The 22978-nt window shown below is 43.6% G+C and overlaps 1 protein-coding gene across 3 annotated transcripts in view; it reads left to right on the top strand.

Moving 5' to 3' along the window:
• LOC126529666 (muscle calcium channel subunit alpha-1-like) overlaps positions 1-22978 on the top strand; it is a 607411-nt gene that overhangs the window by 481329 nt on the left and 103104 nt on the right. For all 3 annotated transcript variants that reach the window (XM_055069938.1, XM_050177179.2, XM_055069937.1), the window contains exons 19-28: positions 3280-3301; positions 3387-3447; positions 5699-5987; positions 7128-7257; positions 9849-9908; positions 14852-14958; positions 16795-16882; positions 18163-18270; positions 20794-20846; positions 22161-22307. In XM_055069938.1, coding sequence (XP_054925913.1) covers positions 3280-3301; positions 3387-3447; positions 5699-5987; positions 7128-7257; positions 9849-9908; positions 14852-14958; positions 16795-16882; positions 18163-18270; positions 20794-20846; positions 22161-22307 — 1065 coding nt within the window. The remainder of the gene's footprint in view (positions 1-3279; positions 3302-3386; positions 3448-5698; positions 5988-7127; positions 7258-9848; positions 9909-14851; positions 14959-16794; positions 16883-18162; positions 18271-20793; positions 20847-22160; positions 22308-22978) is intronic.

Raw genomic sequence — 22978 nt, 5'->3', positions numbered from 1 at the left:
CCTGCGCTTCGAGCGTGCTAGGAAGCGGCAGGTGAAGTCGGATACGTCATGCTAGAGGGGTTAAGATCGCGAAAATTGTACCCGACATTTTAAACGTGATCCGCAGCAGCACGGCGATCAGTTATTGCCGCAGCGCTAGCGGACAAGTGCGCGGCGAGCGAGCGCATCTTTGACGAAGACGTAAACGCAGCACGCTCGCTTCACTGAACCCGGTCGCCAGGCTAGCGCACCATGCACCCGGTTTCAGCTGCTCCGGCGTGCGATAGGACGTATTCTATTCCCACGCCAGCCACACTGGACTGTAGAGCGTCAAATTTTCGCCGATGTAGCCTGACTGTGCCACGAGTGGATCGCGTCCGCCTTAAGCCGGACATGGCAACCCGTATGCGCTCGTCTTCGAGCGGAGGCAGAACGCATCGAGCAGACAGAAAAAAAAAAGCGGCTAGACTCGGGAAGTATACTTCGCATCAAAGGAACACCGCGAATGCGCTAAGGCATTGTAACAGCGCACGAAGCAGCTAGCAAAGTATGGGCGTCTTGCGCTGGAGTTTGATGTACAGTAGCGGCGCCTGGTGGCGGCGCGCGAAACGTTATCTGGGTAGTACCGGCTTGGGTAGTATTCAGCCCTGGCTGTGGCGAACCACGTTTGTAGCCCGAGTTTTGCGTCGATTCGCAATTTTTTTCTGCCCTGTTGGAAGTGCGAAAAGGCTCGTCACTTCTCACATACCCTGCCGACCACGCTGCGAGCTAGCCGCAGCCTATAGTTTAACGAAAACGGACTCTCCGTGAGACGTAATGCTGGAAGCAGGAGGAATCGGTTACGCCGATTCGGAGAGACCTAGCTCAGTCTCGAAAAAGCGTTGCCGTCGTTACTTCTGCGTCGTGGGCTGCCATGAACAAGAAGGCCTGAATCCCAACATCCGGTTCTATCGTTTCCCTTCAAGGCCTCACGAAGCGCGCGGGGCGTCAGGCGCATTGGATAGCTGCAGTTCGTCACGCTGGGTAATCGAAACTTCGCGCCATGCTGACTGCTTCCCTTGTCAGCTTGCTTGATTATCTGCGTTGTATAACTCGGTCTTTTGCACCTACAGTCCCGACGGCAGACCGACATAGCAGCAGGCATGGCTGGTGATTCACGATTCGAGACCCGGCCACAGCGACAATTGACAATTCGACTGGTGCGAAGTGGTGAAGTGACCAGGTGTGTGCAAATTGCCACAAATGGTCGGGCTGATTCGGTGACAATTCATTACCCCGCTACAAGCAGCACAGGTTAGAGAGTTAAATGTGCTCATGCTTGACATCAAACCAGCACGTTGAGGTAGCGCATCAAGGTAGTATTGATTGCAGCACATCGATGTTCGAGCGCTGTCATTAAAAGCTACATCAAGCGAGCAGCACACGAGCTCGCGCTGCAGCGCGATTCGCACGTACGTTTCTGCGAGCTCATATGCATCGCATCAGTTATTTATCAGTTGTTAAAGGGACAGATGGCCGCTACTGCAGTGCAGGCATAACTACTTGTCTAGCGGCATGCAGTCAAGAAAGATTGCTGGAGGCCCGCCGTTTCGCGGCATGCCGAAAGACCGCTGCCGTCGCGGCGCGTACCGTCGTGCGCTCGAGCAGTTCTGTACACATGATGTCTGCTTATCGCTGCTGTGAATTCATTTATAGCAAGCATTTCCTCGCGTTTGTGCGCCTGAATCTAGCAGCGTGCAAACCTTACCTGAAGGTCAACTTCGTACGTGACTCGCTTCACTTGCGATTGACACCGCGCTAGAACTTCGCCGCTTATTTCTTGAACGACGTGCACGTATTCGGCGCAGCATAATTTATTGCTTTTACGCAGCATGCCACCCCTGAAAAAATATTCGGCGCCCTATATTCGCTGCAAGCCGTGGTACAACAAAACCGAAAGTGGCGGGTCCATATTGTAACCGTGCTTTCCGAAGCAGACGACCGAGCTTGGTACTACCCGGTTCAGGACAGAGGGCGCTTTTTAGCACCGTTTTCGCAGTGCCCCCTGGGCAGTGCAAGAGCCCCATAGGAACTCTGTGGCTAGCAGACGTGCTGGACCCGTTCATTGATGCACCGGAACGGAGTAGAGGCAACGAAAGCAGACAGAATGGGCGCTGGTTCTCCACATTCTACACTGTACGTCACATCCGACAGATGATAATGGCGGCGTTTTCTTCAGTTTCGGCTAGAAAAACATTGATTTTTGCGAGCTCTTTTTGACGCAATGAACTGTATTTCTAGCGTAAGATTCTGCACAAAGGTTGCTGCATATCTAAATTATCTGAAACGGGGCTTTCTACGTGGTCGATAATTTTGTTGCAGTTGGCCTTTAAGCAGCCGTTGTCCAGCCGTTGCTGCGAATTTCTACAATTCTTCATTCGAGTGAAATCTTTATTTTTCGTGCAGTAGGCTATGCTGTTCCACCGAGGTTAGGTTAATGGTCAGATTTGAAAATTCTGGCTGGTTCGGGCTGGTTTGTGAAGTGCCTAGTTTTTCGGTCTACTGGTGTTAATTACAATCAAGGCATGTTTGCTTTCTGAATAACTGAGTGAAGATGTCACTCGGTGTTCACAGAAATCAAAATGTATTATTAAGAATAAAGTGCAAAAATACTGAACTCAATTTTACGTACGAGAGGGTGGGCTTCCACAGCAGAAGCGTAGAAATATTTCTATAGATGGAAGCCGAAGAATCAAATCGGTTGCATCTGTACTAGCGAAGTCACATTTCATACTTCGCTCCCTGCTTTGATAGCTCAACGCCATTGCCTTAACCCCACAAAGCACAGTATATCATTTTTGATTCGCTCAATTTGATGCCTGAAAACTCTGATTTAGTGCTGTAAACCGAATGTACAGCCCATATCAGCATTTTTTTGATAATCTGGAGGGAGTTGTCAATTGTGAATAGTTCAGCAAATGAATTACTAATTAAGTAATTACCATACTCATTAACGTTTACTCAATTACGATTTTGCTGTTTTCTCCATACCAATATACTTCCTGTGGCGAGAAATACGTGTGAGCAAGTTTTACTTTTCTCTGATGTACGGAATGGTGTCCGGGCTCCGTGAGGTTAACTTTGTTCATGCTGCATTGCCCTGAATATGACAGAGTCAACATGTTGTTTATATGCCGAGTTGTAATACACAAAGCGTAGCCATTAACGGAAATGGTGAGCTTATTATTTCGCTTTCTAGTTTTATGAATGCTGCAGAGTCTTTTACTAGAGCTGACAATACGCGTTTTGTCTTTATTTCAGATCTAAGGAAAAACAAGACAAGGTAATTGAACTGTCCTACGTATTCGCAGAGTTGCAACTCAACCACGTCTTAGTCGGCTCAACTGGACCTTGCTTTTCTTTTTCAGACACAAGTACAAATTACTGTAGAAGACACAAGTGCTGACGACGGGAGCGCGAAAAACCCAGGTGAGAAGAGGGCACAACAATATTTTGAACCTGAACAAGATATAATACGCGACCGATGGAATTACCGCGACTTATTCCAGGTGGAGTGCAACATTCCCTTTTATAAGAAGAGTTTTATATTGAACCTGAGGTAAAATGTTGATTGTGTCGTCATGGCAAGCCATATAGATAAACGGAAGTTGGCGACAGAATTAGTCTTGATCGATGAGAGAGGTAGCGGAGAGTGGTCAAGACGAATGTGAGTGATTTATTTTGATCTTCATGTATTGTAGGCAGTTTTAAAAGGCAAAACATTTCGTTGGAGGAACTTCCACCTTTGGCTTATAGGTTCCGATAAATGAATCCAGAACATTTGAGCTCGCAGTGTTTTCTGCGTCGAAGGTTAGCACCGAATAATTTCTTTGCGAACGTATAAATGACGTACTTCTATCGAGTAAAACGTACAGATTTCTGGATCACGGTACCAACAAATAAATAACCTTAGTTTTCAATTGATGCGTTTTTTTTACAGAAGATGGTACAAAATTGCAAGTAGCTGGCCTTATCCACTAAGTATATAGGGCGTCTGGAAGATATTTATTCATAAACATTTTATCTAACTTTACGATTTTTAAAATCGTTTTACTAATCTGACACACTCATTTGCTCCATAACACATGCACAATTGCTTTTTTTCTATTTATGGCAAGGTAATGAAATTTCCTAAATTTTCTAACTACAAGGAAAGAAAACCTCCTGCCGAAATTGGCACGTAAGTTCAAAAGTTGACCTTTTAGCCTCGCGACCCCACTTAGAATCAAACATAGAGCCCCAATAAGTTAGTGTAGAGTCGGCTGAACGTTCGGAAACAATTTTAACAAACATCCTCAGGATATTTCCTGCACCAAAGGGGCTAGGATGACAATTCGCCAATGATATTTGCAGTTTTCGGTAAAAAAATATTCGTGTCCTCATACGCAGTTTCTATTTCAACGATGCAAACGCAGTCTGGTTTCAGCTCCTCAAGAACGCGCATGCCATCGTTAAAACAATCACACGATTGATTCAGACGACAACCGCGGGGCATGTTTGCTTTCATGCCGCCATCGCGTCTCGTTCGATGCATGACCAGCCTCCTCTAAAACGCTTAGCTATCGGCGTGCTCATGAACCGGTGGGTCGCGAGAAGTACTTCCACTCAGCACATTCAAATAGTCGACATCCTGGCGCCGCTGTCCGTCGAGGCGCAGTCTCACGAATGGGTCGCAAGCAACTGAATCTTGTTTTATTGTTCAGACACAAAGTGCGATAGCTGCAGATACGGTTATTTTTGCCCACTCCTTTTCTAACAGCGTTTATCGTGGCTTCTGTAGAGTTTTTCAGTTTTCAGTGCTAACACTCCCCCCCCCCCCCCCCCCCCCAACACGTAAGCACACAATACTTTCGTTCCACGTAGTGAACTCTCGCTTGTGAAATTACGGGAAGCAGCGAGAGAGCCTAGGTTTCGCCCTATGCTAATCCCACAGTACTTAAACAGCTGTCGTCTAGACGAACACACCACACAGGAAGTCATTTACTGGAACCAATTTTTGCAAGAACTGAAACCTTCAAACACAGTTTTTCCCGAGGACCGTTTCCGACAGGAACTGTCTCCTGGGGGCTATTTTCCAGTCCCCTAATTTCGATAAAGCTCTAGAAGAGCATTTGGTTGAGTGAATGAGTGCTGTTGAAGTGCGTGTATGTGTATATATGTATAAATATGTTTATGTGTATGTGTATACATATTTTTCTGCTTGTTTATTAGGGGCAATCTCTTAAACTGTCGTTATTTCTTTCTTTTTTATGTCACAGTGCATTTTCATGCCTTGTATAGCCCCCTGCATGGGCCATAACTGATGGCCTGCACTGTTCTGAAATAAATAAATAAGTAAATAAATAAATAAATAATCTCTAATGTGGAAAAGACAGCTATGAATGTACTTGTGTTTTTCATTTTGTTTCTTTTTTAAGCCAGTCACAATTTCAGAATCATCTTTTTAGGTGCCCCCGAAGCAATATACAAAACAGAAGGACATACTTTTGATGTCTAGTTATTGCAACTGTGATTGCATTCTGAAACACAGGAGCGTTGACACAATAGGCCGGCAGCCGCATCGTGGTAAGAAAGGCCAGGCGCGCAAACCACTGTGCCCAGAAAAACCAGAACGCGATTCTCTCCTGGTACCCTCGTTTTTCACGCTTATTCCTTGTCGTGCCTTTGTTTTCCTCTGCAGTTGACCAAGAGGAAAGCGACGATGACGATGATGACGGTAGCGACGAGGAGGACGACGACGACGACGAAGACGACGACGAAGATTACGGGGACGAAGAGGAGGACGTTGGAGACGAGGAAGACGAAGAAGACGAGGAGGATGAGGAAGAGCTGGACGAGGAGGAGGTGGAGTCTGACGAAGAGTCCGTGAGGTCGGCGCGCCCGCGCCGCATGTCCGAACTCAACATCAAGACCAAGATCCGGCCCATCCCCAAGGCCAGCTCTTTCTTCATCTTCTCGCACGACAACAGGTAAGTACTGTTTGATACTAAACCGAACTGTGGAAGACACTGTTAAACAAACTGTGTGGGTCAAGCTTTGAGGTCGCTCAACAACTGGTGACAGTTCACGGTGCACTCTGCGGTTGCTTAGTGAGGAACGAACAGCGACTACAGCAAGTCGTCTTCTGCAACGCCTTCTGCTTGCGAGTTCATGTTTAACGGGCTCGCTTACTACACGTACCCGCTAGCTTTACAGTGGGCGTCACTGCAAATGTACGATGTGAGGCAGAGAACTTCCTGAAGCTTAGAGAACTTTTGGGCACAGTTCATTCCTATGCTCACAAATGCACCATTATTTTGAGTAATGACAGCATATTTGTCATTTGATTGAGTCAGTTTCACCCTTTCTCTGCTACTTGAAACTTTGTTTAGTTATGCATCACTAATTTCTTTATGCACCCCCGGATCTTTTCTTCTTTTCTTCCATTCAGGCGTCAGAATTACCCAACTGTTAGCGAGGATAGTAATTGAACGTCTTCAGCTACAACTTGCAGTGAAACTCAATAAGAGGAACGGAAAAATGGTTACGAAATGATTCCAGCGCTTCACTTTCAACAACACATGCGGCCTGCAAATATTGAGATGTTATTAATAGGGAGTACTTGTTTGTTTCCTTGTTTTTTTGTTGTGTTTTTTGTTTGAATGTGTGTTAATGCTGCTTGTCCTCGAAAAAAGCCACTACAGGAGTAGTAATACAGAACATGCGATATACGTCACTTTCATGTAAAACATAACATATGGTATGCAAATATAGCTGCAGAAACTGGTAACGAGGTAGCGTGCTCCATTTGTTCCCGTAACAGTCGGTTACTAAACTATAAGGATCTTCACGTTTTCGATTAGTAATAAAAGCATGCTAAAACTGACCTTCATCTACAACAACGCGACGTTGCAATGATGCGGGTAAATTAATACAATTCTGATTAAGCCTGCATGAACGGCTTGGTTTATTGGTGTTTAATGTACTATATTAGTCTTGCCTGTAAAGGATTCATATGACGATCAGGGGCTGAACGTGCTCCATGCCCATTTATTGCTATGCTTAGTTATGAAGGAAAGCCTAACGTGTCTTTCTTTTTTGTGACGCTGTGTGTTTGGACTCTCCAACAGATTTCGTATCCTCTGCCACAAGATAATCAACCACAGTTACTTTGGCAACTTCATTCTTGTGTGCATTCTCGTCAGCAGTGGTATGCTCGCCGCAGAGGACCCGCTTCGCTCAAACACACACCGAAACACGGTCAGTACCTCTTTTTGTATGGTGCACTATCGTATAGGTGATATCCAAAAGATGCGTCTGTGACGGGTTCGAGGCTCCGCAATTGATTCCGGCGCATGCAGTTGGCAAAAGCATGGGCGGCGAGACACTGTTGATGCTCAGAGGCAACCATCACGGGGAAGTGGATTTGGACGCCACCTGTAATCGCACCCACTTATGACCCAGTGTATTCTTAGCGTCGTTTAATTGACGCTGACGTTATAGTGCGATAAAGAGTATTTATTACTTGAACACACTTTACTTTAGCCGGTGTTCTATTACGATTTTTATTTTTATCCTCAGGTGCCCTCCTGAGACTGACGGGTGTTTTTGATTTGAAGAAACAAAAATTGTTGTTAACACTTGGACTGTTCCAACGCTAAGCTATACCAGTTATTGCATAACTAAAGGAAACTAAAACCAAGGATTTAAATAGTGCTTGAATCATACATAGGCAGCACTGTGAACACAACAGTAAAAATTAATTTGTCTAAAGTTGAAATCCTGTGTGTCAGGCACACCGAATCGATGCGCATGAAACACATGAAAATAACCATATGGTTTAGTTTCTTTTTTCCCCCTAATTTTCATTCATTTGATGCTTAAATGCAGTTACACATGCAGAGACGTAAATGTGGTTTTGGCGGGCTTGTTCTATGTTTTGTTCTGAAAAAAAAAAAAAAAAACATGCTCCTCGAGCAAAATATGTCCTAGGACCTCAGAAGTAGGAGTGTGTGCGTATCTGTGCCGAAGGAGAATTGGGGGAATTTCTCGTTCTCAAGAATATTTTTGTCACTCATTTCGTAACCTGCAATATAATGGTCAGCATTGGGGCTTACGCGCACAAGCTGGGGCCACTGGGTGTTGACAACGGCGTCGGTACAATGACGAGGCACATAACCTCGGCGCCCGAAGATGCACTTGTAGTGAAATATTTTGTTTTATCCTACGGAGACTTTCTTGTGGTGCTACGCTACCGGTTCTCTTCGGAAGAAAGACATGCGCTGAGGCTGTGCGTCGGCGCCGCTGAGTACCTTGAGGGACGTACGTGTGCCATTTTCTGGAACTGGGCAAACTGCACGAACGCCTGTTAGAGGGACGCCAAAGGCGATTACTCGGTCGACGTGGACTGTTCAAATACCATTCTCGAAACTCCGCAGCGCTTGTTTCGTGCAAGGAAAAGACTTTGTTGGCGAGAAAACTGCATCTGAAGGGTCCCAATACGTACCTCTATCGCAAATTCAAATCTCCCGCCACCCAATCCGTGTGTGGTGACGTTGCTTATGCCATCACCACCATTTGCCCCCGTCGGTGAGTAAAACGGCACCCGACAGATGGCGGTACCGAGCCAAGACAGTGGTGGATTCGCCGCTGTAGCTGTTGTTGCTCAAGTGGCGTGGACCGTTCGGGGATACCGCTCTGTGCACGGACGCGAAATTGCCTGCTACTTGCAGTTTGTGCGAGTTTGGCGAGCCGGCAAAATTACGGGCAGCACTACGCGATAACGAAACTACTAAAACACGAAAGCGCGGGTGGCGCAGAGTCAAGCGAGAGCAAAACCTTTCGACCGCCCGCGTCATGAGTTGTTCTTTCTAAAGATAAAATGGAACTGGAGAGGTAGCATTTTCTTTCATTTTATAATGCAATACAATGACGTTATTATAACGAGTGGAGGAGTACTAGTGACACAATTTAACTGAATAGTGCCTTCGTCATCGGAACAAGTACTCGAATCTCCCGGGGGAGTCTCTGATCGTGTCATGCTTTTACATCAATTTCTCAATTACTAAGGCTTGGTTCGCAATAATATTGACGCCTTAAAGATTCTCCAGTACTATTCTGTCACTTTAGTTTGACTTAATGTTTGCCTTTAGTGTCTCTTAAAAATCCGAAACTCAATGTGAAAACCATAAGCAACAATGAACGCTATGCACTGTCACGTGGCGGTGCCTGATTTTCATTTTTTCATTGTGGAATATCAACGTCTCAGTTATGAACCATTGCAGAGTTGGCACTTAAGAAGTTCATGAGTGTATTAAAGAGAATAAAAAATTAAGAAAAAGCGCAACCTGAAAAACCAGGCACTATACGCGAGTTAAACACTGACACAATTATACAAGCACATCATGCAATATCATTAGGAAGTTGTTTAGCAAACACTTTGGCTGCCGGTTTTTTTTTTCTCTATCCAGAATATCTAATTTCTATATTGTACAAGGAAAAAAATATACTGAGAGTAGCCTAAGTATGGCTCTCAGTATATTTAGCGTATCTGTACGCGTCGGGTGGGAATCGTCGGGTGAGGTTTTGAATCACGTAAAGGTCCACGTTCGTCTTCTTTCAGACCACTGCACTCTGATTCTTGCGAATCTTCCAACTCAGTAAAAGACATGTAAGAAGTGCAGTTGCGGGCGAGGGCTTGCAGTGTGCTCTATTAGTGACGTCACATATGAGAAATAAAATGTGTTGAAATTTGTCGAACGTTCAGCACCACACGAAACATAGTGCACCTGCTGATTTTACGTCGCCATGTGCTCCACCAACGATAAAGTGTATATATTTCTGTCTTTCAGATCCTGAATTACTTCGACTACTTTTTTACCACTGTATTTACCATTGAGATCACGCTCAAGGTAAGGTTTTAATCATGGTATTTTTAACATTTCGGAAAGGTTATAACGCGTTATTTTATTTTCAAGCAAACCAGCAATTTATTTAACCATGCCTAGGTTACCTTTCCTCCTGTGAAATATTTTATCGTATTTTGTTAGACTATGGGCGCCTTGTATTTAAGGTTCCCATACGTTTTTTTTTTTCATAGCCATTTTGAGACAGACGAGGAAAGCGAAAAACTGAGTGCGCTTTTGCCGAGTGTCAATAGTGACGTACGTAAGAAAGCAGCAGAAACTCGATTATACGGAACTATAAGCCATGATATCGCGCCTTGTGTATTTCTGCTGTTGTTCACAAGGCTCACAGTTTTCCTACTTCTATTGTTGCTTTCTGAGTTTGCTCCTGACCATAGGAGCATGCTACATATTTGAATGTATGTTTTACAAAAAATCTCACAACGTGCACCAGTTGTCAGTATTCGTATTGTGTTTCCTAAAAAAAAAAAAAAAAAACTGCAGACAGTAGCTCGTTGTAGCTGCAGTTCGTTTTAATTGAAAATATTTCTGGCTGCTTTATCAAGCATGGCAAACCTGTAAGCGGACAACACGTCGTGCTCTTTTTAGCCTTTGAAGAAAGAACATTCAGGTACTACTAAACTTCAAATTACTATTCCGCAGGCATGTGATAACATGTCACACGTGTAACTGCAGTTGCACGGTCTTTCGACATAATTTTACAGCGATGCTTTTTTTGCGAGCCCTGGCGGACTTTCCTGACCGCGGCTGCTGCTGTTGTCCTATCGAATAGGTCGTACTGAAAAAAAAAATTACTGAATGCCCGATGGTGGGATCGAACATCGGAGCCCCTGCACCATTGGATCACAATCGCACGTAAACTTCTATCGTGCCAACGCCAACTAATTCTCTGAGATGATCGCCCCGTGTGTCACACCGTGTAGCACGGTTGCGCGCGCCAGTTTCCTTTGCCGCAGTGACGTCATAGTGAAAATGGGTGAATTTACAGCATTGGATTAGGAGCTTCACTAAAGCTTCGCTTCACATAAATTCCAAGATGTGTGCTGGATTTGTATAATTTTAATGCGTTAGCATTAGAAGTGTTAAAGTGTAAAAGAAAAAAAGAAAACACTGTATGTGTGTGAAGTTTAGAAAGCGGGTGACGTGGTAGAGGTACAGAGGCTATAGAAAAGCTTAGAAGAGCATATGTATATTGCAATAGACAGTCTCCTCTGGACCGCACTCAGTTGCACTTCGCTTCGCTCCTCTAAGACGGCAAGACATGTACCGAGTGAGCTCCCGAACAAAACTTTGCATTGTGGCCAAGGCGGTTTAAATCATGAATCGAAGACTCCAAAAAAGGTGCAACGTAATGCTATCGCATTTCTCTCAAATTTACCGCTAAATCGCCAGTGAGGTTCTTTCTTCGACACCTCTAAGGTGACAGCCTTGAACGTTTATGGTATTTCAATGGCACAATTGGCCGCTTGAAGTTAACTCCCGCTCTGCAGTAGCCAAAGGATTTCTTCACTGTTATGACACTTTTATTGATTTCAAGGTATCGAAGAACTTGACATTTCACTGAGCAGATCACCAACAAAAGCGGTATTTGCATCTTTAAGGCGATGTATTTTTTGGCGACTTCACTCGGGTTTGGCGTAAGTAGTGAATTATGCAACTATCAAGCCTCTTGGTCAGAAAAAGACATTTTCGTGTCTCCAGAGCATCGCAGCGAGTCACATAAAATTTCAAAATATTGTTCTCAACCAGACAAAAGCTAGAACTAGTCGCAGAACAGGTAAAATTAACGGTACGGACGTAAGGAGCGCAAATATAGTCAAGTAACCGCATTGCACAGTAGACTGCACTATTTATTTATTTATTTTCTCATTTTATTTCACTCATTCGGGCTTTACAGTAGGGGGGTTATTGCATAATGGAAACACGATGTAGGCACCACATACATGAGTGAGCAACAGAAAAAACGAAGGTGTACAATAAATACAGCCGGTAGAATTAGCATGTGAAAGAAAATGCAGAAACTATACAATTCAATGACGTGCGAAGACACGGGAAGGGAATGTGACTCCTATATTAGAGGTACCGGAATGAGCCGAACCGGCTTTCTGGCAAACAGAAATGTGTGGCAACTAAACGCGACCCTGAAGAAGTGAACGTCGGCGCGCATGCGGTTAAAAAAGCAAATAAATGAAAAACTCAACGAATAAAAACTTGTTTCACCATGAATTACCAAGATTCCTGAACTTCAGCGCTTGTCAGAAAAATGAAGTACAGGCTCCATAAAAAAATCGAACGTCTGACAACGAATAAAGTGATGCATATCATGCCGAAATATGCAACTGTGCAACAGTGCATTATCTTCAATGCCTTAATGTCAGTACATATAAATGCAAATACTATGTATGTCGACCTTATCTTCTCTCGCATTCACTTTAGTGGACGTTCCTTTCACAGCAGTCCTTAGTGGTAATTTTATGCGACTATCAAGCATAAATGATCGTTTCATTCTTCTGGAAATGAATTCTAACGTGAAGTGCGGTGTCGCATTTACCTGTAAGTGCACAACCTAAAAGTCTTGCGCTCTCCTGCTTCATTTGATCACAAATAATTACGAATCATTTTTCTCGAAGAAGTCTTTACCATCGCTGCCTAGGCAGGGGTATTTTTAGAAAACAAAAACTACAAGATCGTCTAGTTTGGTGCACGGAATTCTTAAGCTTTTCAGCCATGAAACTATGAGAATAGACATATCGCACACATAGTCAATGGTGCATGATGCAGAACGACTATTATTTTTTGTCATTTTGGAGCATGTGTTGAAGCAAGCATCTCATTAAATGTCATGCAGGGATAAGCATTTACATTATGCGTTATGATATGCTGAATTTTTTTGCTGAACACGAAACCTTGTTACTTGTTCTTGCGAAAAAAATAGGCTTCGGGAAAGAAATCGGGGATTTGCATCATTGCCATGAGATCGGTGTGGCGTTCTTTGTGGTTACGAACCAGACGTGGCAACGTCGCGGTCCATAATGTATTTTCTGGCTTGAGATTCACTGTTGAGCATTCGTACTTTTTACATATCTGTGAGTCCTTGCTGTGATTTTTCTTCATCATATCGCACGTTTGCCGTTGTTCTCAACAGAGTGGAAACATTCACAAAGTTTTGCTTCAACCGCATCAACCCATTGCCAGATGGCTCTGTTGCCTTTTAATTGGCCATACCGTTTCTAAATAAATGCACTGAGGAAGAGTAGCGTGCTAACGCATTGCAAAGTGCAAGTGTTCAATAACAGTGGGCGCGAATTTAGGTGTAAGCTAATCAAAGCAGAAAAAAAAAAATTCTGTTAAACTTTTTGTGCTTGTTAGTACTATGTTGAACATGAGTTTGATCGCGAAACAAGTAATCACAGACCAACGAACGCAGCAAATCTCGCTCGTATAATTTAAATTATGATACTGCTCGCATATGATAAACGAGAAGAAAGGGGGTTAACCGAGGGGCCCGATTTTTATTAGTCATATCATGAGAAGCCAACAAACACTGACACCAAGGACAACATAGGGGAAATTAATTGTGCTTAATAAATGAAATAAAGAAACGATAAATTAGTGGGAATGAAAGTGGATGAAAAAACAACTTGCCGCAGGTAGGAGCCGAACCCACAACCTTCGCATTTCGCGTGCGATGCTCTACCAATTGAGCTACCACGGCGGCCTTTCCCCATCCACTTTCTTGGGTATTTATGTGTACTAGTAGGACCCTGGGAGCTTCAGCCAGCGCCACCACTCACAGACCTTGGCGGCGGACGTGGAACCTCGTTTTTGCCGCAGGCGTCACGAGAACGTGATCTTTTTTCGTGAACGCAACTGGTCAATAAACCCACGTATGCTACCTGAAGGCATCAATGTTGCCGGATTCCAGACCCTCGTTATGTAATAAACGCGAAATGCGAAGGTTGTGGGTTCGGCACCCACCTGCGGCAAGTTGTTTTTTCATCCACTTTCATTTCCACTAATTTATCGTTTCTTTATTTCATTTATTAAGCACAAGTAATTTCCCCATTGTTGTCCTTGGTGTCAGTGTTTGTTGGCTTCTCATGATATGCTCTCATATGAAGGCACATGTCTGTTCTTATGGTCAAAGGCGTCGCAGTTTGGGCCAGTTGGTATGTCATGACTTTTTTAGGCTTGTAGCGCAGCTAGGAAAGAGCAAAAAGGAAGGTAGAAGGGGTAATGAAAAGGAACGGAGAACAGAGTGAATGCACTCTGTTCTCCGTTCCTTTTCATTACCCTTTCCACCTTCTGTTTTGCTCTTTCCGAGCTGCGCTACAAGCCTAAAAAAGTCTCTTCTTATGGGCCTGAGCCACGGTTTTGTCAATATGGCATTCTAGCTAGGGAGCAGTGCGAACGCTAAGCGCATGACGCTTATCTTATTAAACATAGGCAAAACGGATGTTGGTGAATTCTGTTTCGTTACAGAACTCTAGAATGCAATATCTTGGTGCATCGATGCATTGCCATGTGTGTGCTATTTGAAACGTCTTACAATGCAGAAAAGTAATCAGGAAAGCTTCCTGCACCAGCCCCGTTAGCGCTAGTACCGCGCTCTTCTCTCGTTGTTTGCTTCACGCTAAGGTTCATGTAGAAAAGCAAAGTGTTATTGCACGTCTGTCGTTGTCTTACTCGCTGGCTTTATTGAGACTGGGACACATGTCATCGTGAGGTAGTTAGTGATCAAAGGATGACAAGTGAGCAAAGGGATTGCGCATAGGGAGGGCTTAACGTTCGCATATCTATACCTGCTAATAGCACATGCAAACAACCGAGTGAATTAACAGAAATAGAATGTTTGCGGCGAATTTGTACTCCGAATTAGCTCCTGTCGAAATGTCACTGACCGGAGCTTCTTTCAACGCTTCGTGCAGGTGATAGCGTACGGGGTGATTCTGCACAAAGGGTCCTTCTGCAGGAGTTACTTCAACCTCCTTGACGTCCTCGTCGTCTGCGTGTCGCTCATCTCGTTCGGCTTCGGGTCAGTCACTGCCCGACGGCTCTGTCGTGGCTGTTTCCTACGTGGAAACAAAGCGCTAACGTGGACCGGTTCGTCCGTGTCTGAAAAAAAAAAAATAACAGCGTAGACAATGGGACCTGTAGACTGAGACAGTGATTCGTCAGTCACAGTCCGCACGTCCAGTTGTTTGCGCTGTTCACTTTTTTTCTACATTGAACGTGACATTCGTTATGCCTTGTTTGTGACAAAGAATGACAAAAGAACAGACTGATTGCAATGTATTGGACAGTTTCATCTATAATTCCAAGTAAATAAAAAAAGAAAGGAGATTTAGAGACATTGCTGTACAGTGAACGGCGCTTTATTTTACAAGATTAAAATAATATTAGGCACTGATCTCTGTTAGTTAATTTTTTTTCATGTTTTGTATATTGGTTTAAGTAGTTCGCGTATCAATATGTGCTCATAGCCCATGCGAACCGCTCAAGCTACTAAACAGGAATAACTTGTTCACTTTGAATTTGTAGCCCGGGTTTCTTCCTGTTGAAGTTCCGCAGCAGAGTTCATAGTTAATAGCAAAGTTCGAGTTCTTCTTTGCATGATTCGTCCCAACGTGTAGTGGCACCAAGGAGTGAAACAAATGCAAATGGGATTTTTTTAAATTCTCGAAATAAGCCTCGAGCTAAAATATAAACATATTATTCTCAGATTTTCATTATCCGCTCAGCTCTTGGTTGGCGAGAAGCGCCTGATTACATGTGATTGTTTTTTTGTTGAGGCGGTAGGGGGGGAGGGGGCAGGAGGGCAAAGGAGGTAAGCAATAAATATCGAATGTGCTATATTGAAATACGCCAACCAGGAAATGCGATTTAACAGACTGTTCATGAAAACAATATAACTATTAGCGCTTGGTATTTGTGTACATTTGTTCGAATAGAAATGCAAGTCATATGTAAAAGGGCATGATGATGACGTAAAATAAATGACAACGCTAGGCTAACACAATAAGTCCAAGTATGCGTTAGCATGAGTTTAGTGAATTGTGCATGAAGGACTGCTGTCACTTGCTTTAGGAAATGTCAAATATGGTCCATAATATAGCTGATAAGTGTCGGCGTAGTCGTATCGAAGCTCGATTCACACAATTAATATCAATTTCTGTCCGTATGCGAACATTTCATCAATGTCAGACCACAGCTTTAAGGCAGGAGTGCCTACTTGCTATACGCGACCGTTTAGCGAATCTTTCACCCCTTGAGCAAGTGTCGACTGGAACCACGTTTCTGTTTCAGTCGCTCTCACACCTGATTGTAACAACTTCAAAGCTGCTGTGCATCCTCCTATTTTTCAAATTGATTGCGCATGTACTTATTTGTTCACAACTCCTCTCGTTAACGTGTTTTGGCCCGGAGGGCGCTTGAAGTAAGTAAATAAACAAACATATAAATAAATAAATAAATAAATAAATAAATAAATAAATAAATAAATAAATAAATAAAACTGTTTTACCCAGTAAGTTTTCTTTTCTTGTATTTGCATTCGAATTTGTTTAACTTGACATTGTGGAAGAGCATTCTTAACACGATATTGTGACGCCACCTTTCGAAGCACTACTCGTTAATTTCAAAGAAAAACTTCGTCCGCACCCGTCCAGCTTTGTTGGGCGTCATTCGTTGGCTTACGGTATCACGAGAACCGTGTACGAGCCCACTGCTCAAGTCTGCGTTAGTGATCGCGGCTTCTCGGAAACATTGCTGCTTAGAATGGATGTTTATTGAACTTTACTGTTTTTGCTTAGGACTTGCACCAATGACTAGCGACCACCGAGACTAACTGCTGTCGTCACTTCTCTTTCAGAGATGGGACCATCTCTGTAGTGAAAATCCTTCGTGTCTGTCGCGTGCTTCGTCCACTGAGGGCCATCAATAGGGCTAAAGGTCTAAAGGTGAGAGCTCGATTACACCAACTTTAAGACGTGTGAAGAGCTTACCGCTTTCCTTAGCAGACCGTTGAAGGTATATAATATCCTGCTAGCGATTCGCCCCAGTGCAGCCAGAAACTTTTCTGGTGAGCTAACTTGGTTAGCCAAATGTCTGGTTAGCCAACCAAGCGCTTTTCTAGTTACATCCCTACCTACTCAAGTTATTTTTTCTCTCTGTATCTCTCGCCTATTCGGGTCTTTTCTCGTTATTTCACGTGGAGAGGTCTGTCAGTACCGGGATTGTGATACGTCACAGTAACGTGTGCTATACTTATGAGTCGGCAAAGTCACCGTACGTACTTCGCCACCGTCATACAATGTCGGTGGTCAAAGATAACGGTGAAGTCGGAGCGACGCTTCCTCAAAAGTGCCTGCCTGATCTTTTCAAGCACCAGAGACACCCGTACTTCGGGATTAACCTTACTTTAGTACAACATAAGTACTTACTTGCCACAGTATAGTCAGGAACATGTGAGGGTTTTGTGAGGAAGGGTACGGGGGAAGAAAACTTTCCAATCCGGCAGGTTCATGAAAAAAATAAACAAAGGAACACGTCTAGGTTAACCAGAGGAAGTGGTTGTTGACTATTCTGCGTAGCGGAAGATGGTGTGAAGACTGCAAGAAGAAACGAGGAAAGCAGCATGAGTGTATCTGCAAAAAATGTGCAACGCAATGTTTGTTCATCATGTTAAAAGATCTCACGAAATCCCACGGGCAAGACTTTGTGTACTTGAATCGCAGTTGAAAATTTGCAATGTAGATGTCATCACGTATGCGTTAGAACGTAAAATGTTTGCGTTACAGCAGCAGCATGAACAAGTAATATAGACAGGTGGCTCTTTGAAGTGGCGTTGAATAGATTTGAATATGAATGCTCTGGAAACTGAGAAAGCTACGTAAAAAGATACTTCACGCTGTTGTGTTGCCCCGATGTGCACGAGCACAGCCGACGAATCCGCAATGGACTTAATCGGCCTATTTTTGCAATCAGCTTTGCCACCACTTCTTCTGATTCCATTGAGGGCGATATGCCGGAGAGATGTCATACATAAAGCACGTATCAGAGAGTCAGAGGAAATATTGTGATGCTGGAACGAGTGGACGACGAAGATGCATTTTCAATAGTATCCTGTTATGCATTGGGCAGTTCACGCCGACACGCCTAAGTGAGAGTGTGCGTGACCGCCTCTTTGCACGCCGTGCCTAATGAGTGTCCCTCTTTCCCCTTCTCTCGTGCCACGCAGCACGTAGTGCAATGCGTCATCGTGGCCGTGAAGACGATCGGCAACATCATGTTGGTGACGTTCCTGCTCAACTTCATGTTCGCCGTCATTGGCGTCCAGCTCTTCAAGGTACGGCCGACACGCGCGATACGTGTGACTGTCGAGAAGCAGCCGCACGAAAAGTCTCTCGGACGTGCGTTTCGCTTATGTTCGGCATCACGTGGCCCGGTGCGCGCGTATTTCGCCATGATATCTACGCTGTTATGCGCGATGCGCGACTCCTAACCCTAAAGAACGGTGTTAATTTCTGACTCAGATTCGTGCTACTACGTTGTCCACGTACTGGGGTGCACACGGAGCTTATTCCGCACCGTCATTGCTCATACTTAAATGATTACTACGGAAATACTACCATGCTCCGCTACGCGCCTTCTCAAGCCACTTTATATTTTTCTGGGCGCGACAAATATTAAGGCCGTTTCAAGAAATGCATTCTTCCGTTGCTTACGTGGTGAGATAACATAACTCAGTTATTTGGGTGCTATACTAATGTAAAATCGTTCACACTTCGTCTATTTAATGAAAGCCTTCATATATAAAAAAAAAAAAGCCGGCGCTTGTTTCTACAGAAAATGACCGAGATGTAGACCGTGCTTAAGGTTACTTTTGGATCGTATAATATTTTTTTGACACAATGAGGCAGTATTGCTCGGGTCAAGTGTAGTTCATTATTGGTCATGTAGCAGCCGATACGTTAGCAAATTAATATGCAGTATTTTAATGTCCGCCCGTGTTTTTCTTGATTGTGCACCTACCAGACAGATATATATATATATATATATATATATTCTTTGTAGACAATGTCATTTATTTATTTATTCGTACTGCAGCCCTATTGGGCTATGCAGGAGTGAGTCTGAAAGCAGAACAGTGACAAATAAAAGTGGCAGTAAGAGCAATACATGCCAATTGGAAATGCTAACTACGCATCGAATAGTCAGTAAAAATAAGTTTAAAGGAAGAGAACGAGCGTTACCAGGCAGAGAATTCCAATATTCAATTATGCGGGGAAAGAAACTCTATTTAAAAGCGTCTTTAGGGTCCAAATAAGGCACGGTATTTAGGTGATGGTGACTCCTAGTGTTGAATGGTTTAGCATGAGTGTGGTAATAATGGGGTGAAATCCGGCAAAAGCAGTTGATAACGCAATGCAGAAGTTTTTAGCGATTCCGTGCGTTGGCGATATGAGAGTGGTTGCAAGCCCAGGGTTCGAAGCGCTGCGGAAGGTGAAAAAACCCCTGTCGAACCTGCGGCATATGAAGCGATGAAGCGGATCGCTTTGTTTTGGATGGCCTCCATGCGATTAATGCCGCATTGCTTGTGCAGATTTCAGGCAGGAGAAGCGTATTCGGGCAGAGGCCAGATGAGATATTTATATATCAGTAGTTTAGTATCCCTTGGTGCAGTGGTCAGTGTGCGGCGCAGATAGACATATTTTTTCGGTGTCGTTGAGGTTATTAAATCTATGTGTTTGGATAATGACATACTGGGTGTGAAAACGATAGCAATGTATTTATATTCACTAACGTCCTGAATGGGGCTGTTTCTAATTTTGTAAGGAAAAACAGAAGGCGTCTGTGTTAGTGAAAGTCATAACGACGGTTTTACGAATGGTAATTGTCATTTTCCAGCTAGCGCACCAAGAGCTAAAATTAGAAAGTGGTTTTTGAAGGTGTAGATGGTAATAAAAGCACGAAATTTTATGATATAATATGCTGTCATCAGCATACAAACGTAAACTTTTGGTTATGTGATTAGGCAAATCATCTATAAACATCAAAAAAAGCAACGGACCCAACACTGAACCTTGTGGCACCTCTGCTACCCTGAAATTAGCTCGGATGGAGCCAAGTTTGCACATCAGTTTCGCATGAATCACGTTAGCCTATTGAAAGCTTCGAAAATACTCCGTATTATTGCATTCTGTGCCCTGAATACACACTGGACGAATTATTGTTTCACACATGGGGCTAGACATGTGTTACATTTAGAACTGCAGTGGCTATAATGAATGACCACCTTTTTAGAAAGTTTTTATCGTTGTTTCCACTGCATACTTCTTGCTTTTTTCCTATTTATCTTCTCTGTTTGCATAATCGCACGTTATATTACCTAGTGAATTGGCTGCGGCGTATTAGGCCTATGGTAAGAACAATTTTCACAAGCTCCGCTCCGCACCGGCCACACGGTCTGTATCGTTAAAGAATGTGGAGGTGGTAAAACTAAAATAATCACCAGCAGAAGTATAAGCATGCAACATTTATTTTGTAGCTGTTTCTTTCAGGTAACATAAAGTCTGTTTTGAGCTGTTTTCCGCGGAGGACAGGGAACCACAGCAGGATTTTGATTGCGGCATACAGAACTGACTTTTGCTTGATAAGTTTCTTTCAGTCAAACTGTATATTTATTTTACGTTAGTTCATGAGTATGCTCCAGTCTATTCTCGAAACTGACCTGTTTGCATGAAAGAGTCAAGTTCTATTGCCATGTTGATGAGGCGGTCATGCTCAGCTGTGTTTTAGCTCTAATGCAACTTCTTTATATGTTCACGTGTGTTGTCGTCTCACTTTTGCATGTGTCCGGTGTGTGCAGGGGAAGTTCTTTCGATGTACAGACCGGTCAAAGCTGACACAACCAGAATGCCGGTAAGTGTTCTTTCTTTTATACCGTGCATCTATCTGCGCATTCATTTTCATTACTCTCAAGATCCGAATAACGAAAAAGCGAACAGCATGAAGACAGCAGCGCCCACGAAAAGGAAAGGGATCCGCTAGGCTGACACATTGATTCCTTCACCTATTGTAATTTTTATTTTGTTCACAAGCATACGAACACTTTCACATACGCTTGGAATCAAGATTGAACAAAGGTATACTTTCTTTCCATATTTGCCGGTCTGTTTGACACTAGTCTGACGTAAAAAACAGGTGTCCCTCCATAAAAGTGTACCCAATTTTCTCCTCGCCTTTACAAGCCTTTATTCCTGACCTGTGCAAAGTTTCAGTAGAACTCATTTGACCGCTTCACTAGCAGAAACAATAGTGTGAGTCATGTGATTTTGCCTGCCATGTGACGAGTCCTGATTTGCCAGGAGGATTCGTAGGTAACATGCTACTTTGTTGTCACACATAAAGAGTGGTGCCTCAATTTCTTTCATTAAACCCGACGTAGAATACAACACTCGTGTATATAATTTAAAACAAAAGTTTGTAAGCAATTCTTGATTTCAAGCTATGGCCTACGAACGTTTGGTTCGCAAATGCCAGGTGTAATAAATAAACAACTAATCATCTTGGAGATCATACACAGCCCACCTTTAATATATACATTTAAAAAACTCATTATAGGAACAATATTTTTGGTGCCGTGAAATCTGTGTGATCCAGTGGTATTTGTTTGCATCAGGAGATTACTGCCCTTATTACATAAGTACTTGCAGTGAAGCCATTGTGGCGCCAATGAAACAGACACAAAAATTTATGCTACAGTAGCTTCACAAAGTATCAACTAGCCCAAGAACAAATTATTTCGTGTAAATGCAGTGTTTACTTCGATTTTTCTGTTATGTTTAGAAGGGAGAAGTAAGTTTACCAGAGTTAAAGGAAGTGTGATACCCATATATATTCTTCTTAACATGTGTATGCTTCTCTAATTATTGCATTATTCGTAGTTTAAGTGATTTCCAAATTTAAAACGTATATTGTGGCTTGCCTTACGTTGCTGCAGTGGTTCCAATCAAGTGGTTATGCAGCTTTTATCCTGTCGTCCCTAAGCTTATGTAACGATTTAATGATGTTTTGTATTTGTACATATTCTTTAATTTCTGCATTACTAATGGTGCAACTGCGCTAAACCTTTCTTAGCGTATCACTGTTAACGTAACCCTCATAAAAACTTAACGGTGAGAAGTAGCATCTCGCTTGCAGTGTGTCTTACTTTCTTTCGCTGCAATGGCGCAGGGGAAAGTTCATCGTGTACGCCGAGGGCGATATAACGCGACCGTCCGAGGAGAGCCGGATGTGGGAACAGAACAACTTCCATTTTGACGACGTCCTCAAGGCCATGCTGACGCTCTTTACCGTGTCCACTTTCGAAGGGTGGCCCGAGTGAGTACTGCCTCAGTTTTCAGCTGCGGCGTGCCGCTGCGGTGCGCGTGATCCCAGGAGCGAGTGTCGGCCGCGGCTGCCGCGTTACGACGGCTGATACCCTGTGCTGATATTTTGGGGCCCGAGCCAAGCTGGTCCGGAGCCGTCAGCATCGGTCACTGCCCGCTATGCCGAACAAGACGTGAATCACACGAAGTTAAAGCGTTTTCAATTTTTCCCCATTATTTTTTTCACTAAATACTCAGAGGGTTACGCCATCTGCATTGACATTTTGCTAACGCCTGTGAAGCAGCGCTCAGATCGACCACGTACTGTTACCTGCTATAAGAGCCGCAATATTCCCACAGGAGCTAAAATTCTACCGAAAATTCTACATGTCGCTGTTTGTTTAAAAACTCTTCAAAGACGGTTAAACAGAGAAACTTGCAAAAAGAGCAGCAATTTTCATTCTGTGCGAGTAATTCCGATGGTCGTATAAGCAAGTACATGCGCTACATTTCTCTGAGAAAGTGTAATTTTACTACAGAACTTGTTCTTTACACTGTAACAAAGGTGGGCTTCATTGCACACAATTGACGGTAGGCTCCCATCACATGCAAATGATTCGGATGATCGTATAAAGCAAAACCACCCTGCAGGAAATTTGTCAGAAAGGTGAAGTTTAATAGGAT

This window comes from Dermacentor andersoni, chromosome 9 (genome assembly GCF_023375885.2).
Source record: "Dermacentor andersoni chromosome 9, qqDerAnde1_hic_scaffold, whole genome shotgun sequence".
NCBI classification, from domain to species: domain Eukaryota; kingdom Metazoa; phylum Arthropoda; class Arachnida; order Ixodida; family Ixodidae; genus Dermacentor; species Dermacentor andersoni.
The sequence above is the reverse complement of the archived record's forward strand: the minus strand, read 5'-3'. Positions and strand labels throughout refer to the sequence as shown.